Source organism: Typha latifolia, chromosome 2 (assembly GCF_019914945.1).
Source record: "Typha latifolia isolate L0001 chromosome 2, TyphaL0001v2, whole genome shotgun sequence".
NCBI lineage: Eukaryota > Viridiplantae > Streptophyta > Magnoliopsida > Poales > Typhaceae > Typha > Typha latifolia.
The window spans coordinates 16,539,219-16,557,813 of record NC_133087.1 but is presented as its reverse complement, the minus strand read 5'-3'; the positions used below and the strand labels follow the sequence as shown (position 1 = coordinate 16,557,813).

Here is an 18,595-nt window from a genome sequence, read left to right as displayed (position 1 = left end):
GCAATAAATGATCACTTCCATAATATTGAAAGGCATGACCAAGGCTTCCCATTAGAGGGTGGCGAGTACAAGTAAACATCAAATTTGCTCTTATCCCTCCATTTGCATTTAAATTCCAAATGTGAGCAATAATAACTTGGAAGTTGCCAATTAATCAAATTGCAGATCTTTAATACATGTAAGGTGGTGAAGTGGGTACAAGCCTGATGAAGGAAGAAAACAGATGCAGAGAAGTGCAATTTATCAGCTTGGTTCCTTCTTCTGTAGTTCTAGCTGAGAGAAAGCAGATAGCATTGATGACCTTGAGTTTGCTATTTCTACAATTCCATCAAGCGCTGCATGAAACAAGGAGACTTCTTACTAAATGCACATCAAAATATATGCAGACTTAAGGGAGGGACTTCTAAAGGAAAGATACAAGGAAAACACTGAAACCTTTCTCAAATGAAATTTGGGCAGCACGAAGTTTTGGAGAAACCAAAGTTCCGAATACCGCTAGTGATTTAGACCTCTCCTTCTGTATCTAAGGTGCAAAAGAAGAGATTTCAAAGAAATTGAAGAAAAAGGCAATTGATATTAATCCCTAGCTAAATCAAGTAATCATAAAATTTTGAGGAAATGGAACTGACTGATTACAGGCAGTCATACATCAAAGAAATAGTGTAACTTCCATACTTCGTGTGGGTTTTATTCAAGTTAGTTCTGGATCTAACTATTTCATTAAAAGCTTACTCCATGAGAGTTGCCTCATAATTCCGAACTTTTTATGCAGTAAAACACTTAATGTAAAGAAACTTACAACAGTACTTGTCGTCGCAGTTTGAGATCCACTGCCTGCTGAATTTGACTCCTGGCTGCTATCTTAAAACCAAGACAGCAGAATATAAGCTTAAACAAAATGCAAGCTCTTCAAACTTACCAAGCATCAAATATCAATAAGATAATTAGGGAAAGAAAGGAACAAGTAACAACCTAGGAAATTGGATGGGCCTCGATGTCTTAGTTCTGAATGATTAGACCTTTTCTGCAACCCACTATGTTCTACATCCTCAGGAGAATACGATTCTTCTCTCGTAGCCCATTTTGATAGAGTAAAAACTGGTTTTGGCCCTGAATAATGACCAATAAACTTTCTACGTTAATATCCAAAAAGTGCTAGCAATTAGTCTATATTAAGAGTAGGTTATCAAAATTCTGATATAATTTATGCTATCATAGCATTTCCAACTGAACACCGCCATGAGTTAGCGGATACTATAACATTTTTTATTTGTTTATTTTGATAATTGAAGACACCCTAGGCTGATGTCTCAACTAACAAATTTATCAAGAAAATTCATCAGTACCTGATAGATGATCGCCGAGTGATTCTGTTACTTGTACTGTAGTGGCAGCAGACTGCACTTTATGATCAAGTAATGTAGTAGAAATGCGCGAGGAACCCATGGAATGACGAGCACTGGCTAATTCTAGCCATCCCTGTTAACAAGAAAAGTTTAAGTTCCTTCACACCGATGAGGACAAACATTTTACATTAGACTAGAGCAGTAAAGAGCCCAAATGAAAAAGGAATCAATTGGCAATTATAGAAGCAGTTGTAATACATTGAAGTCCATCATATCTTTTACAAAATTAGAGGTATATTATAACTTACATGAAGCTTTTGTCAGGGGAAAAAACATATTTTTGAGGAATAATCTAAGAAACGAATAATAGATTATCGAGAAAAATAAAATTATATGAATTCAGTTTATATAACACAGAAATCTTAGCTCAATTAGAAACTATTATACAAAAAATTTCACCATTACCCAATTATTAACAACATAAATTAACTCCAACTTGCGATCTAAAATGGGCTAAAAGAAGTAAGAGACGACAAAAAGAAACGAAAAATCATCGAGGGTTTTACCTGGCGAAGGGTAGAAGACAAGGAATCGACGAGAACGATGTAGCTATCCAACGAGTCCAGAAATCGTAGGACGTTCTCTTCCTCGTCGCCGTTATCGGCGCTGTCGGAGTCCTCGGCGACTTCTCCTTCTTCTCCATCTCGAGCATCGGCGACGAATTGCTCGATCTCCACCATCGTAAGGTCGAAAGCCGCCGACTTTGGTTTCAACCGATGGAAAATGGGAATAGAGGAGAGACTAGAGAGAGGTCTCGATGCCCAGTACGCTCCTTGTTTGGGTTGGGCCGACACTCGGCCCATTTTGCTATATGGATTTGTGGATTTTGTCTTATGATCCGACCCGATAACTATCTCCGCTCATATAATAAAGAAAAAAAATATAGAAAATTTATTAAAATTATTGTCCCTTGCTTTTATTACCCTTCTCACTCTACCCAATAGATATTAATCATTCTACTTTATATTTTAATTTTAACGTTTTAAAAATACTTTGAGTTAAATTTTCACCTAATAGCAACCAAACAAAACGAAGTATATTTTATTAATTTATAAATAAAATTTCTAAACTTGATTAGGGTTTGGTAAATTTTCTCTTCCTTAAAACCTCCCTCGAAAACAAGATTTCATGGAATAAATATTTGTTTGATTTCTATCTCTAAAAATAAAATAATGCATGGATTTTGATGGAAGTAGTGGCAATAAAATCATAGGTGAAAAATTGTGGAAAATTGCATTCAAAATTTTCAACTAGTTTTCTTAGAAATTTTTTTTTTTTTTTTTTTGTTGAGAAAAATCTTGATTAACTTCTTCTATTTCGTTTCATATTCTCACTTGGTGGATGTGAACTAAAGATTCTACTTCATTCAAATTATATTATTTTTTATTATAAAAAAAAATCTATTGTATAAGTCTATATATACTACGTGCAAATAACTACATGTTGATTCTTTATGAGACTGATAATAGACTTGTTCAAAGATGAACATTTGAACTCGGCAAACAAGAAATCATGCATTAAAGAAATGACACCAAGACAACATTAATACAAGTAATATATAGATTCCTAAATAATGATCATAAGAATCTAGTTTTTTTTTTAAATTAAAAAATATATTTTGCCACATTTCCCCGAAGTTGTAAGGTGAAAATTCTTCAATATATACCTACAATGTTGACCGAAATTTTAAGTAAAGGAAATAATAAGAAAGAAGAGTATTTTTAGGTAGCTTACAGTGTAATACATCTTGTAAATTTCTTCTAAAAGGATAATAAGTATATGTAATTTATATTATATATATATATATATATATATGGAGAGAGGGATTCTTACAGACCTAAACCAAGAAGTAACCTCATAATTATATCATTTATTTTCTCCAGGATTCTTCTAAATAGCCAATGGATGTTAGATTTGGAATCATGGATACGTAGTTTAATGACAGCATCGGGGAGTTGCTGACGATTGAATCTCAAGTTTTAATCCCAAAAACCAGCATGAAATAAATTTCTGAAACAGTATCTTGAGAGATGAACAGCTAATGCTTAGCTTTAATCGTTTGATTTATTTTGTAAGTATATGGCCAATTCAATGATTCAATTCAATAATAAAATAAAATATGTAGGTCTGAATCTACCAAAATAGTTTATCTAATAATTGTCATAAGCTAATTAACAAGTTTTGCATTCTCGTTGCTAAATCTCGTGCACAAAATTACTCCTTTTATAAGATATTTATAAAATAATAATAATAATAATAATAATAATAAGATCATGGAATGCATTCCCACTTTTTTTTTTTAATTTTTAATTTATTTTATGATAGTTTTCTAATCGAAAGGTAGAAAGTTTTCTTTAGTTATTCTTTAGCAATACTAAGTCCTAGCAATCTCACTTTGTGATGAATATATGACAATAGAATCTTAGATATTTATATCTAATCTGAAAACAAATAAAAGAAACAAAATTAGAATTTGATAAAATTATAACTAGTAGTGATATAATCTACTAAGTAACTCAAACGCATAGAATTTGATAAAAAGATATCAGAAGAATACAAATAATAATTTTCGTTTCTAAGGTTTTCATGGAAGAAATTAAAGAGTAAATGATTTCATATTATCGACCTCATTGTTGAACGAATCAGAAACATTTGGCTCCATATAATTAAATGATGATAATATTAATATTATTAATCCGACCAACATTAATTCACTCAATGTACGTTAAGGTTAATGGTTATGGTCGAATATAATATAAATATAATATATATAAAAAGAATCCACAAACCCACAAGAAAGATACCATGAATTCCTGATTCCTCCCATGGTATCTTTCTACACCCCTCCTTATATAAACCAATCTCTTCGTCCCTAAGCTACATCATCACCATAGCTTGGTAAGTAAAGGTTATATAACGAAGCAAGAGATTAGATTCCGTTACTCGCCGCCATGTCGACGTGTTCATCCGACCTGGGTTCCCTCCTCGGCGGTGGCAACGTCGCCAACGCCAGTGACACCGCCGAGTACATCTGCGCGCAGTTCGCCGACACGACCTCTGCCGTCGACACGACGTACCTCCTCTTCTCCGCCTACCTCGTCTTCGCCATGCAGCTCGGCTTCGCGATGCTCTGCGCCGGCTCCGTCCGGAAGAAGAACGCCATGAACATCATGCTCACCAACGTCCTCGACGCGGCAGCCGGCGCGCTCTTCTACTACCTCTTCGGCTTCGCCTTCGCCTTCGGCTCCCCTTCTAACCCCTTCATCGGCAAACAGTTCTTCGGCCTCAAGAAGCTCCCGGAGACAGGCTTCGACTACCCCTTCTTCCTCTACCAGTGGGCCTTCGCCATCGCGACGGCGGGGATCACGTCCGGATCGATCGCGGAGCGGACGAAGTTCACGGCGTACTTGGTGTACTCGGCGATGCTGACGGGGTTCGTGTACCCGATCGTGTCGCATTGGTTCTGGTCCGCGGACGGGTGGGCGTCGGCGTCGAGGAACGCCGGAGAGGCCCTGCTGTTTAAGTCCGGGGTGATAGATTTCGCCGGGTCCGGGGTGGTCCACTTGGTCGGAGGAGTGGCCGGGTTCTGGGGCGCGTTTATCGAGGGTCCGAGGCATGGAAGGTTCGATCCGGGCTTTGATGGTCTCATCCTCCGCGGGCATAGTGCATCACTCGTCGTCCTCGGCACCTTCCTCCTCTGGTGAGCTAATAGAAAATTTATGGAAAGTTACATCGAGAACTCTATATTCACGGTTCATTTCTAATATTATAAATACTGAAATTATTTGTAAAAGTGTAGGGTGTGAAATGTAAATAATTTGGTGGATGTTTTCGTTTTTTTTTTCTTTTCCTACAGGTTCGGATGGTACGGTTTCAATGCGGGTTCCTTCCTGACCATCTTGAAATCCTACGGGCCCCCTGGTTCCATCCACGGCCAGTGGTCCGCCGTTGGCCGCACCGCCGTGACGACTACCCTGTCCGGTAGCGTCGCTGGGCTCACCACTCTCTTCAGCAAGCGCATCTTCATCTCCCACCATTGGAGCCTCATCGACGTCTGCAACGGTGTGCTCGGCGGCTTTGTCGCCGTCACCTCCGGATGCTCCGTGGTCGACCCCTGGGCTGCCGTCATCTGCGGCTTCATCTCGGCGTGGGTCCTCATCGGCATGAACCGCCTCGCCGCCAGGTTCAAGTACGACGACCCCCTCGAGGCGTTCCAGCTCCACGCTGGCTGCGGCACCTGGGGGATCATCTTCACCGCCCTCTTCGCCCGGGAGAATTACGTCAACGAGGTCTACCAAGGCAGGCCGGGCAGGCCGTTCGGGCTCTTCATGGGCGGCGGCGGGCGGCTGCTGGCGGCGCACGTGGTGCAGATCCTCTCCATCATCGGGTGGGTGAGCTTCACCATGGGGCCCACCTTCTTCATTCTGCACAAGCTCAGGTTGCTCAGGATCTGCTACGACGACGAACTGCAAGGGATGGACCCCACCCGCCACGGTGGACACCCGTACCCGGAGGACTGCCTTCGCCCCCATAACCCGCCCGCCGTATAAACGGGGGAATCCCCACGTCTGATCTCTTCTTGAGAGCAGCAGTAATAATCGTTGTGATCTGATTTGAGAATTATGTGTGGTGAAGTGGGTGATGTGTGGGAACGTAATTTTGGTGTAGAATAAAATTTGGGAATGTGTTCGCTGCTGCTTTGCTAGTTTCGTTTGCAGAGCTCCATGTGAATTGCTTAGTCTTGTACTCTTAAATTTCGTGTTTAAGCTGTGACTCGGAGTTGGTTTTATTTATTTATTCATTTTGTTAAGATTTTGCCTTTTCTTCCTCTCTTTAACTATTGGGGTTCTTCAGGATTATATTAGCAAACTATCAACAAAAGAAATGAAAAAATACATCACTTATTTGCACTCCTTTACCTGGCTATGTCTAATTTAGTTTAAGCCTCTTTTAACTTTTCTGATGACCATTAGTGATAAGGAACTTCCAGTGTTTAATAGGGGTTTAATGGATTTAATTCACGAAATTATATTAAATAAGGGTTCGGAAGCTCAAACCTGACATAGCATGCAGAACGAATTTTGATCACAAGCCCAAGATTATATAACTTGCTAAACAAATAAATATCTCTTTATTCATTCTCTAATTATTGATCATAATAGTTGTGAGAGCCAAGAGAGAAGCGCCATTACTTTGGAACATTTTCCTCTTCAAGGCAGAAGGAGAGACATAATACACTTGAGTAGCATTCAGGATGCCAACCGAAGCACAACACTGGCTTCTGCTTGATTTGCGCTAGTATAAAAACTTTATGTCACAAGTTACATCAATAGATATGCTAACAAAAATTGAGTAATATCGTACAGACAAGCATACGACCTGCTAAATGGCTGTTCAGCGATTATAGAGCAACTTACTTTGTGGCAAAATCAGAATAAAAAGTTAAAAGGGACATCTAACGACCCACCAAACTTTGTTCATCTTCTAAGCCATTCTGATCCTTGTTTGTATGTTTGACTTTGCGGTGTTCAAGAAGTGCTCCGCAGGTTCTTGAACAAATGCAAGGAAGTAGCAGCAACTGCAAGTACTGTATTCCCCTAGAGGAATGAAGAAATAACTTATCTTTGTAGATCGCCAATACAGTATCTTCTATTTCATCCCCTCTTTTGCTTTTCTCTTCTGCTTTCTCTTTTGCTCTCGCGAATCTAGCACATACAAGCAAGCAAAATTTTAGGAGACAGAAAATAACCTGTTTAGTGAAAAGATAAGGAATTTTTTTTGAAAAAAATGCCAAGAAAGTGAAATTTACGCTTCTTTTCTTCTCGTTTTTTCCGTTTCCATGTCTCAGCCAATCTCTGCATTTCTCTCTTCTTCTCCACATTTACACAAACCTGCAATGAGTGTAAGAGATAAGATTCCACCGAGGAACAAAATTTGGTGAGTTTGAGATAACTGCAACGATGAAGATTACCATGAAAAAAAGGGTAACTTTAAAAATGCTCCATCAAGCAAAATATTACCAATAGGATAGCATTCAGATAGTTAAAAGGGGCTCCAATATATGAGTACCGAATTCGAAACTAACGGCATCAGTTTAATTGGGACGTCATTAAGCTCCCACTTCTCTCTCAAAAAAAAAAAAGGTCTCAAGCAAAATATTAAAAACCCTGCTGCCTTTGCACAAATAAAAAGTCACATCAGACCATGCAACTAGAAATATACTTGCACATGTTAATTTTAAAGTATGTTAAAATCCCATCATATCATTTTGGGCTGCAGTAAAAAGCTACAAATATTCATAAAACATGTTGATAATTATCTTGTTATTGCTTAGTTCAAATTTAAATAACTGGTAATACTGAAGATTATCGGCCCTTAGAAAAATCAAATAACAGCAGATAATCCCACATTATCAGCTTATATTCTCGACTCTCAACACTATGTTACTTAAAAGTTAAAAGTACCATTACATGACAGTCTTTTCAAACAGCGTATAATCTCTTCCATGATAGTCTTCCAAAATGAGATAGCAAGTACCTTATCTAAATATATCATACCACTTATCATGCCATAGTAGATATTAAACAAAACAATGCAACAAGAAATTTGCTGATGCAGATCACTTCCATGAAAACTAAACAATTATGATCAATACATACCTCGTGTCCAGAACTTCGAAGGGCCTGAAGGGGTTCAACACAATCCTGACCAATGACCACAAATCCAGATCTTTTATTCTCCTTCAAATTCAATTTGCCAACCATTTTCTTCTTTGACAGTTCTTCCAGTTGCTGCTGAAGAATTGGGGTAACACCAGCCTGGGAAGATCAAACTTGACTATAAATCCAAAGGATATGTTGTATAAGAGGAACAATCAACCCGAATCTTTCCTAATGTATGGATCCAAATGTAACTCTAATAATTAGTAGACGAAAGATTCTACATCAAAGAGAGAAAGAGGGGAAAAAAAAATCAACGGTTTCAAATATTTAGAGGAAAATATACAAAAGGAACTCAGTTTAGTAAGGCAATAAAAGATTTGAAACACATTTTAGAAGGCTCCAAGCTTGCAACAGAAAAGAGGATTTGAGTTGAAGAAAGGTTCTTAGAAGACATAACATAGCTACACGTAAGAAAGGTTCTATAGATGACATCACATTACTACAAGTACTATTATGGCTTTTAGAAAGTAGTACTGTGAAGGCAATTACAGGGGAAGAAAAAAAAAGAAGGAAAGCAAGCTATCAAAGGAGGGAGAGTTCTTTGTCATTTATGCTCTTCTGGCATTTTCACTAGTACTTGAAGTTATATTATATGAAGATGAAACTCCACATGAAGTCCTTTTTCTTATTTACAATTATGTGCTGTCTTTAAGAGTTAGACTTATATAAGAAAAAGTGTATTTTCTAAACTGCAAAAGAAAGAAACTCATAAAATAAAATGATGGATATGAGTTTGCTGCATAAGATTGAACAAACAAGGTGCTTAATTTATCAGTTTCAAAAGATTCTGTGCTCAAGGAAGATACTGTTGGAAAAGGCATACGAAAAGCAAACAAGAAATACAGAGGTAAAGAGATTGCTAAGCTCAAATACCAGAAGATCGCTATGAAATAATTGCTAGATAAGGACAACAGAATAAAATACAACCAAGTAGAATAAGCTGAATGACTTCTTTAACTCATAATAGAACGACTAACCCCGGCAAAGAAGCGGCGTGAAAATGATTTTGATTGTAAGGGACGCATTAAGTGGTCATTCAATTCCTGAAATTTGGAAAAGTAATCAAACATATAAGGAGAAAATAATCACGGAGAGAGAAAACAAGCAGAATCCATCAATCAAATATATAGAAAAAAATAAAGTTCATCGACCAGATACAACTATATAGCATGTAACTACATTTAGTTTCCTGATATATGTTAAAAAGAAGAATTGATTTTATCAAAGGAACCTGCTGCAGCTTCTTTAGATTAGCAGAAGTAATTTTCTTTGTCTTGTAGTCCTTTACTCTGTCTTCCTCGCTGTCACTGACCTCCAATGCTAATTCCACACTTTCAGCATTTCTTTTAAACCAGTTATTCTTGGCATTTTCCTACATAAGACACAGTTGTAAACTGAAAGAAGATGAAAAATATAAAGCCCTGTATCCAAGGGAAACAATTAAAAGATAAACTGGAACTAGAAGAGAAATTCAAAAAGCTTTTGTTTCCAAGGGAAATACTAGAACAAAAGGTCAAAATCAAAGATCCATCCTACACTAAACACATCAACCTTCTAGATGAGAGCACAAGTAAATCATGTGGATTAGAATTGTGATTGTGTATATACAATGTAATATCATGAATACATGAAGATAAATTAAACCAAAAGTAATGGCTCTTGCCTGGGAGTTTTTGCGCGTGATATTGTCAATTTGATGTGCAAGAGATAGCCGCATCATTACTTCAGGCATGTAAGCATCATCTATAGGAAATTGTCGAAGGCTTTCCTGCAAAATTAACATCGGAGAGATGACATGGCTTCTGTCAGCAACTTTAGGAAAAACATGAGTAGCATGCAGAGTGAAGCCATGAAACCATATAGAAACAAATAAATACAAATTCACTCCAGAAATAAACATGCTTACATACTAATGTACTTCCAGAGTGAAGCCACGGAAGTAACCATATAGAAACAAATAAATACAAATTCACTCCAGAAAATGAACATGCTTACATACTAATATACTTCCAATTACCAAAAACGATATGAAAACATGCACAATGCATCTCCTAGTCACCAGCATGAGCAAAAACATGCAGATGCATATTTTCCATTCAACTAAGTCAATAAAACGCTTGAAAATAAGAACAGAAGTATAATAGAGAGATGCTGCTGATATACAGCTGGATGGCTCTTCCTTCACCGCTCCAATGGATAATCCAGCGAATGATAAGGAAAGCCTCAAGAATAAGGTCTTGATGGTTTAGCAGTAAAGTAAGTTTAAGGGGGGCGTAACTACATGCTAATATCCTGACGTAGAAACAGCAAAGCCACCGTAAAAACTGATAGGAATCACCAAAAGACCATCGAGGAATCCCCACTACTAGAGAGGATCCTAGATACAACAAAAGGGAAACCACACTGTATAGGGTGTAAAACAAGATAAAAAATGATATATAGTAAGGATCATCATACCAAACATCAAATTTAATAGGCAATTGTGGAGATGGTGATTCATTTAGAACCACAATGAGCTGACAGAATACTGAGCTCTGAAACTTGATAAAAAGTTGTTGACAATTTCCTTACTTTTGGACAGTTGACTGATATATGCAATTCTATAGTAACTTCTAGTAAATTGATACGTAAATTCAGTAAAAGATTACTAAAGAAATCTAAGAAATACCTCAAGTTATTCTCACGAAAAGTTTTATAGCTGTTCAATGAACTGTAAAAAGCATTAGTATCATATGCTTCTACCGCATCCTAACAAATGTAACAGTTAGTTAATAATTTGTTTGCAGAAAAAATAAAAGCTCCAGTCAGTCAAAAGAGCAAATCTCGGGATAGGGCCGTTCGAACGCATTTACCCGAGAACAAAAGATTTATTAGGTGTTCGAACGCTCTCAAGACCGTTCGAACGCGTTTACCCGAGAGCTAGAAAATAAATTAGGCATTCGAACGCCCTCAAGACTGTTTGATCGCCCGACAGCAAGGAACCTCAATTTAGGTGTTTTAATTAAGTTTTTTCTTAAGTTATGCAATAAGATTTAAGTTTACTCGATCATATTGCCAAGCCTAGTCAAGTTAAGAAGCCACTTATAAATAGATGTGGTGTGCACCTGAATAATCATCTTTGATTATTGAAATTAATTTATAATATCGTCTCCTTCCTCCTCCTTTGACTATCTCCAAGCTTTGAAACCCTAGCCACCATCTAGAATCTCCTTTGTTGCCTTCCTCTTCGTCTGGCCACACCCCCTTGATTCTAAGGAAAGATCATACTTCTTTATCCCTTCCCATACAATATCATCGACTTCCACCATTACCATCTCCATCACCTTGCCATAACCATAAGTTGTTCACTATCACACCACTTCAATCTCCCCTTTCTATAATCCATTCCAATAGATTCGTTCTCTATCCCAAATCTATCTCAATCTCAAAAGAACTTTACCATATAATTGTTGGATCTCTAGTTCACTCTTAACTTTAGCGATCCGCAGTAACCCTAACTTTCTTTGTGTGAATCAGAATCCAATTCCATCTTTATATTTGGACTTGTAGCGATCGTGGGGTCAGAAAGGTGATCATTACAACAAACCAGCTGATGGATCTTACATTTAGCATAGCATGTCCTACCCTTTTTCAAGTAAAATAAATAACATAAAGTAGATAACAATGTAATTAGCAAGAAACAATATCCTGAGACATGGTAGGCGAGAATAATACATGAATCTACAATTACCTTGGATAATGACTTGCACAAAGAAAAAAACTTGGTTTTTTCACTGGGAGAGATCAATGCAATACAGCAGCCATCAGCAGAAGCTCGTGCTGTCCTTCCACTTCTGTGGATATAAACCTAAGAGAAGAAATGAAAGTTTCACTGTGAAACAAAGATGTTAAGAAGTTCAGTGTATTACTCAAATTAGAAAAATAAATAATAACCTACTTCAGCTGAGTGAGGCAATTGATAATGGACAACTGTTCGGACATGAGGAATGTCCAGCCCTCTTGCAGCAACATCAGTAGCAACTAACACTGCATTCTCATTTCCACGAAAACGATCAATAGCCTGATTAAAAATGGTTAATGGGTAAGGTAAGTGGAAAAGAAAAACTTACGTTTACAGGAGATAATTTCGGATATCTTACAACAAATTAACTATATCCATATGAATTTCAGATATTTTCAACTACTTGCTATAGGGCCTATGCAGACTTTCAGGCACTCAGATTAATGTTCTTCATTTTCCCCTTCAATGTCTCAGGATATAATCATGTTACAAATGCAGTGGTGTTCAATTTTAACACTTAATATAGTAAATCCTGCAAGACTAAGATCTAAATAAATTTATGCAATAATATAGTAAATGCTACAAGATTAAGATCTAAGTTATGCAATTTTGAGTCATCTAAACAAAGAATTCATAGTTGTTGATAAGTTTTTTGTTGCTCATAAACTCATCATATAATCTTAAAAATCAATGGCTACCAATGTAAGTGTTGGAGGATCCTTAATTTCTGTTTAACAAAATTCTGATGGTTAGTACATTCCAGAGCTAAAAAGTCTTCTCGATATTACAAAATAATAATTATTATATGCTATAGATAATAATAAAAATAATAATAACAACAGAGTAGAACTTTTTTCAATAGCTAATGGACAAATGAATAACTAGTAGGGTTTTTGACTTGGTAAATCACAAAGTCTAGCCTTAAATCTGTAGTCATGCAATATAGGCTTGATCTTAAGCAGGAAAGTGCCAAGGATGTCTCTGAAGTATTTTAAGATGTCTAAGCAAAATGACCATATAAGTGCACTCTGAACTATAACAGCAGTCACCTTTAACCGGGCTCTCTGTTGCATCTGAGCATGAAGGGTCCAAACATTGATACCAAGGATGCGCAATATAGAAGAAATGTGACGTAGAGCCGCAATTGATGTGCAGAAGACAATTGTCCGGCCTTGGCCGTGAACACTTAAAACATAATACAAGTGTGCATCTTTATCTTCTTCACTGCAGCTGTAAATGGCAGCAAGAAACAGAATCAGTATGTTTACAGTGCTAATTGAGCAAAAATTTTGAATGATTACAGTAAGTCAGTAATTAGATGTTAATAAAAAAACACGGTTCACAACAGGGCTGATGCTCCACAATTCTTCAAGAGTACATATACTGTATCATTCCAGTATTTCTCCTCATCTTGCTCCCAAAATACATGCAATTATTTTTTATTGTTTGCTTTATTCTCAAAAAGGATGTCTACAGCATAATGTGCTCAAAATAGATGCACTATTTTCAATTAGCATCCAGAAGGATCAGCAGGAAAAAGAAATTTCAAAATCATAGAATTACATTGGATATCAAATCCACAATTTGTTCCTAAATCCTGAGGCATACAATTTCTTTTTTCACTCATCCATTATTTTATTTTGTGTATCAATTTCACTGATTGATGGCTCGAGATTGTTGCATAGCAAAAAATAGGTATTCTATAACTGTACCCAAGCAGAGGATACTATTTCCCTGATAATACTAAAATTCAAAGAAATAGCAATAAAGTAAGAGTTGGTGCCCCAAACAACTCAACTTGTTGACTTCCAAATAGATAATTGCATGTTTCAAGCATTAAAGGACAGCTTATACCAGCTTAACTGTTGCAGAACAATGTATAACTATTTTAGGAGAAAAACAAGCAAGAAACTCGTATCGATTCAGTCACATATAACAAAAAATACTTTCACAGATGAAAATTGAACTTAATTTGCTGAAAAAAAGAAACCAGCACTAAAGAGTATATTTTAAGGGACAACTCAACTTAGACCCTCTGAACTATCGTTCATTTCTATGTACATCTCTAAATTTTATTTTATTTTTGCTATAGATAGACCCCCTAAACTATTAGAAACCTTTAATCACACTAATACCATCAACTGACAATATGAAAAAACAAAAATATCTTTTTGATTACATGATATAAAGTGTAAATTAACATTTCTTTCTTTTTTCTATCCAAATAAACAGTATAAAAATCACAAATCTACTCATGTATGAAACATATAACAAGTTATGAATAATAAATATAACAAAAAACTAACAGAAGAGGGATTTAAGATATTTTCAATAGTTTAGAGGGTCTATATGTACACCCCCCCCAAAAAAGCTCAGAGAGTACGTGGACGTGGAAATGAGCAATAGGTCTTTAGGAAGTCTAAGTAGTATTATCCATAGTTTATATAATGTAAATGCACATTATGAATTTCATGAATATCAATAGTCGCTACAAGAAGCATATCATCAACTTATGAGAAACGATGGGAAGGGCAAAAAATACTCGATAAATGATTCTTCAAGTTTATTAGCAACTATTGAAGCATTTGTCAGATCAACTATTGCAGCATCAGGTCTCATTCCAGCTCGCTCTGAAAGTGCTTCTATTGAACTTAGATTATCCGACATGGATGACTTTGGAATAGATAATCCACGCTTGAGCTTTCTACGGAAGTTATCAGATAGGGCAATCGTAGCAGAAAACACGAATGTCTGTCTTTTCTTTCGCTGTAAAATTGGCACAGTTTTGCAAGTTGGAGTACTTTGTGATGATTGTTCAACATAGCCATTAATAACAGGAAGCATGTCAATGATAGATTGTAATTCATGAAAATGTCCATTCTCTATCATCCGATCAGCCTCATCCAGCACGAAGAAAGACAATGAGTGTAACTGCAATGCAAGAATATAAGCGTTAGCAGGAATGTGTGCCATTTGCAGAAGGTAGAAACAGCAGCATTACATTTGTGCGTAGTTAGAACAACAAGTGGTTTAGTTCTTTACCTGAAACCATCAAAAAGCTATACTGCTATAAAACGTTATGCATGTTAAAGTGCAACTAAATAGAAAAGGGTTCCTTAATTTCTTGAATCCTAAAGAACCTTTAGGACTTTGTATATACCATATACAAGAGAGCAAACAAAGGAATACAGTAGACATTCCATAACCAATAGGTATGTTGAAAGATTTGACATCTACATGTCCAAAAATTTAACACTGAAACTTGAAACAGCCCATCATGATCCGTGGCACGACGATAATAACCAGTTATGCAGAATGATTCTAACAGCTGAAAAGGAATACATGAAGCAACTAGCATTCTACGATGAAAAGGAGGTTTGTGCACAATGATTCTAACAGCTGCTCATATTCTGCTTGGTCACGAAGTCATGCATGGATTTATGTCAAGCACGACACAAAAACATATTTCATCCTCCACAAGAAGAAAACTATGTTGCATCCAGTGAGGCAAGAAGCATCAACAATCAATTCCAACAGATGCAAGTTACTGATGAAGATATCAACAGCAGGATCCTCTGCTGATGCTAATCCTGGGTTTCTACCTCTTATACTTCTATCTTTTCTAGCAACAACTCTCATCAATCTCAACATCCCAGCCTAGACTATACACATATCTTGGACATGTTTGCTAATTGCATAATCTTCTAAAAACCAAACGTCGCAGGTTATTATGGATAACCTACAAAACTTTTGTTATTTAACGTAAAGGGCATAAAAAGACCAAATAAGAAATAACATATGGCAAGTATCCTGGTGTTGTTTCACCTTTAACATGAAAGATTAAAATATATGGCAATTGAAATATATCACAGTAATACAACATAAACTAATTTATAGAATCAGGAAAATATTGCAGACAACCTTACACAGTAATAATGTATTGTGAAAAGGTTCCAGTTGCTCCTCCTAACTCCAACATAATATATCTTCTATCTACCTTACTCTAGTTAACATCATGACATGTAAAAACATGGCTACTAGTAATTCTCTTTGAGAAATAAAAATTTAAAGCTGTGCTTCATAATGGCCCACTAACCTCAACAAGGTGCTGGTCTCCTGCTGACATAAGCTCCCACAACCTCCCTGGAGTTCCAACAACAATCTCAGGTCGTCTTTTCAAAAGTCTTTCCTGCTTTTCTGAAGACATACCACCAACAATAGGAACAACTACAATGTCAAGAAACTTGGCTGCTTCCTTCAGATGATCAGAAACCTAGACAAAGGATTGTCAGATCAGTGAGGCCACAACACTTACGGGTAAGTGTTCTGAAAATGAAATCTACAAGAAGCAAACTGCACGCACAACATTTTTATAACTGAACATAAATAATTCCTAATTATTAATAAACTAGATAAACTAGAACGTAATCAAATGAAGAAAGAAACATATTGTAACGAGTTTCAGTGTTTTCCATTGCATAAACCTACAGCAGGTTAATGTGGCGATGGACTAAGCTTGGCTTTATAATGAAAAAGGGCTTTTGAATATCATCACCTACATTTTTAGTCTTGCCAAAAGATCTCCTCATATTGGCAAAATTGCATATTACAGCATCCTTTTTATTTGAGATATTTGCAGCACATTGGGGCACTGATCCTTATTATTGAGTATGTTTTGATTATAAACCATCCAGGTGGTTTTGCTGCAATAAGTAAAAGGAGTCAATGGACAAAATTGTCAAATCTAGGGCATCGTTTTTGCAACAAAGCTAGTGTGAAGGTGACGATTTACAGGGGAAAAACCTAATAGAAGAATTTAAAATAAGATTTTAACTAAAGATAGCAATTGATGACAAAAACAAAAGAAAAGCCTGTGAAAAAGTGAAAATTCACAATAAAATAATATCGTCGAGCGGGCTACTGATACCTGCAAAGCAAGCTCCCTTGTAGGAGTGATAACTAGAGCTCTAAGTGGACCTCCTCTTATATTTGACTTTGAATCTTCTTGGAATAATCTGGCTACTTTTTCTCGCTCTTCAAGAAGCCGTTGCAGGATAGGGAGACCAAAGGCAAGTGTCTTACCAGAGCCTGTTTCTGCAGCACCAATTACATCCTATCGCAGGAACCATAGTAAGAAACTCTGTCAAATTATTGTTGACTGTATACAGTTCTTTTCTTTTCATTGTGATTTTTATAAATGTCAGTGGCCACACTAGAAGAGGTAGTTAACTGAAAAGGTAGAACAGTACTCCTCATTCTTCTTTTTTGAGATTAATGGGAAACAACTCTCTGTCTACAACCACTATTTTGCATACCAGAATTATTGGTTTATATGAGACTAGCTGGAGTCTATGAGTGTATGACATTATGTATACTTCTACAAAGAATAGTTGGCCATATACATCTGAAATAGGGAGAAATAGCGTTAATATTATAAGCAGAGAGGAGGAATAGTTCAAAAGGTAACCAACCTTTCCTTGATGAGCAGCAGCAGGAATGCAAGCTCTCTGGATGGGTGTTGGTTCTTTGAATCCAAGTCTACGTATTGACTTAATAAGAAGAGGATGAAGCCTCAACTCGTTCCATGCATAGATTTCATCCTCGCCAAGAATTAGCTCATCATCATTATCTCCCTTTGCATTACTTTCACTATTATAATTCTGCACATCTGCAGAAGAGCAAAGTTCTAAGTTTGACAAGCAGACAAATTGGTCCTAAGTAAGTCATATTCCACAATTTTCGCTTTTCCCCAGAGCCATCAAACTTCTGAATATCTTTCTTATATCAAATTAACATCAAGAACAGGCAAACTACTCTTTCGGGCAAGCAAGATAAAATCTTGCAATGCAAGATAAATCAAAATTTCAAGAAAATTCAAAAATGATAAGCGAACGGCGGGAATCAAGAAGACACCTTCCACTTTAGCCTCGACGAGTCCGACCTTTCTCTCCTCATCCACATTCATATCGGGCTCACCCTTCTCCTTCTTATTCTTCTTACTTCTAGTTTTCCTCTTCTTCTGTCTCTTTTTACCCTTCACCTCCCCGCCCTCTCCACCGTCTCCGTCCACTCGCTTCCTCTTCTTCTCCTTCTTCTTGGCTCCCCCAATCGGATCCGGAATCCCTTGTACGAGCCCGTAGTCCGCCTCGTCGATCTCGTCCAACGAAAGAAACCCTAATCAAGAAAAGTTAGGCGCAAAAATCGCAAGGAAACGGAAGATAAGAGAGAGAGAGAGAGGGAAGACCTCCTTCGTTGCTTCCGGCGAGGAGGACGAAAGGATCATCGGAAGGGAGGGACTCATTCCAATGAAGGGAATCGAGGCAGACGGAGTCGGCGGCGGCGCCGTTCTTGTCCGGCTTCGGCGCCGACTTCCTTTTCTTCTTTTGCTGCCGCTGCCGCGAATGAGGAGGCGGCGATGCTTCTTCGGCCATCGAGGGAGAAAGAAAGAAGAGGGACGGGGAGTGAGAGGTTTAGATGGGGTATATACACTTTAGTAGAGAAAAAAAAAATGTTGCTTTTACGTATTACCCCTCAAAATATTTGTTTTTCCGCATAAATATTATTTTTTTCCTCTCCTTTGTACTGCAAGACAAAATTCAATATCATACCAGAAAAACTGGAGATAGTTTAAAAGGATTATACAAAGCTAGTGTCTAGTGGGATGTTTGCCTCTCCATGGATGAACT

The 18,595-nt window shown here is 37.1% G+C and overlaps 3 protein-coding genes across 4 annotated transcripts; 1 reads left to right on the top strand and 2 right to left on the bottom strand.

Moving 5' to 3' along the window:
• Positions 1-72: 72 nt before the first annotated feature.
• On the bottom strand, positions 73-2,138 carry LOC140781562 (uncharacterized). 2 transcript variants are annotated; one of them, XM_073127591.1, is made up of 6 exons: positions 1,913-2,138; positions 1,347-1,479; positions 973-1,110; positions 800-861; positions 436-517; positions 73-335 (listed from the first exon to the last, which is right to left on the bottom strand). In XM_073127591.1, the coding sequence occupies exons 1-6, from the start codon at positions 2,084-2,086 to the stop codon at positions 244-246; spliced, it is 681 nt and encodes a 226-aa protein (XP_072983692.1). In that variant the 5' UTR covers positions 2,087-2,138; the 3' UTR covers positions 73-243. The 2 variants fall into 2 exon arrangements, with proteins under 2 accessions (XP_072983692.1, XP_072983691.1); XM_073127590.1 differs by having other exon boundaries at positions 436-523; positions 1,913-2,137.
• Positions 2,139-4,357: 2,219 nt separating this feature from the next.
• On the top strand, positions 4,358-6,079 carry LOC140782511 (ammonium transporter 1 member 2-like). Its single transcript, XM_073129121.1, has 2 exons — positions 4,358-5,106; positions 5,263-6,079. The coding sequence occupies exons 1-2, from the start codon at positions 4,358-4,360 to the stop codon at positions 5,954-5,956; spliced, it is 1,443 nt and encodes a 480-aa protein (XP_072985222.1). The 3' UTR covers positions 5,957-6,079.
• A 435-nt stretch (positions 6,080-6,514) lies between these two features.
• LOC140782641 (DEAD-box ATP-dependent RNA helicase 13) lies at positions 6,515-18,401 on the bottom strand. The gene is made up of 15 exons (XM_073129329.1): positions 18,154-18,401; positions 17,823-18,083; positions 17,381-17,577; positions 16,837-17,022; positions 16,006-16,182; positions 14,452-14,840; positions 12,959-13,139; positions 12,066-12,188; positions 11,859-11,975; positions 9,792-9,896; positions 9,360-9,500; positions 9,106-9,171; positions 8,066-8,224; positions 7,216-7,297; positions 6,515-7,111 (listed from the first exon to the last, which is right to left on the bottom strand). Exons 1-15 carry the CDS (start codon positions 18,338-18,340, stop codon positions 7,056-7,058), a joined length of 2,427 nt encoding a protein of 808 aa, XP_072985430.1. The 5' UTR covers positions 18,341-18,401; the 3' UTR covers positions 6,515-7,055.
• Between the last annotated feature and the right edge of the window lie 194 nt (positions 18,402-18,595).

Excerpts from the sequence above, each read along its gene's own strand:
- LOC140782511 (XM_073129121.1), top strand. The coding sequence starts at position 4,358 with ATGTCGACGTGTTCATCCGACCTGGGTTCCCTCCTCGGCGGTGGCAAC. Across the intron at positions 5,107-5,262 it reads CTCGGCACCTTCCTCCTCTG|GTTCGGATGGTACGGTTTCA; the intron begins GTGAGCTAATAG and ends CTTTTCCTACAG.
- LOC140781562 (XM_073127590.1), bottom strand. The coding sequence starts at position 2,086 with ATGGTGGAGATCGAGCAATTCGTCGCCGATGCTCGAGATGGAGAAGAA. Across the intron at positions 862-972 it reads AGGCCCATCCAATTTCCTAG|ATAGCAGCCAGGAGTCAAAT; the intron begins GTTGTTACTTGT and ends CTTGGTTTTAAG. Across the intron at positions 336-435 it reads CCAAATTTCATTTGAGAAAG|CGCTTGATGGAATTGTAGAA; the intron begins GTTTCAGTGTTT and ends TGTTTCATGCAG.
- LOC140782641 (XM_073129329.1), bottom strand. The coding sequence starts at position 18,340 with ATGGCCGAAGAAGCATCGCCGCCTCCTCATTCGCGGCAGCGGCAGCAA. Across the intron at positions 11,976-12,065 it reads AATTGCCTCACTCAGCTGAA|GTTTATATCCACAGAAGTGG; the intron begins GTAGGTTATTAT and ends TTCTTCTCTTAG. Across the intron at positions 7,298-8,065 it reads TTCGAAGTTCTGGACACGAG|GTTTGTGTAAATGTGGAGAA; the intron begins GTATGTATTGAT and ends CACTCATTGCAG.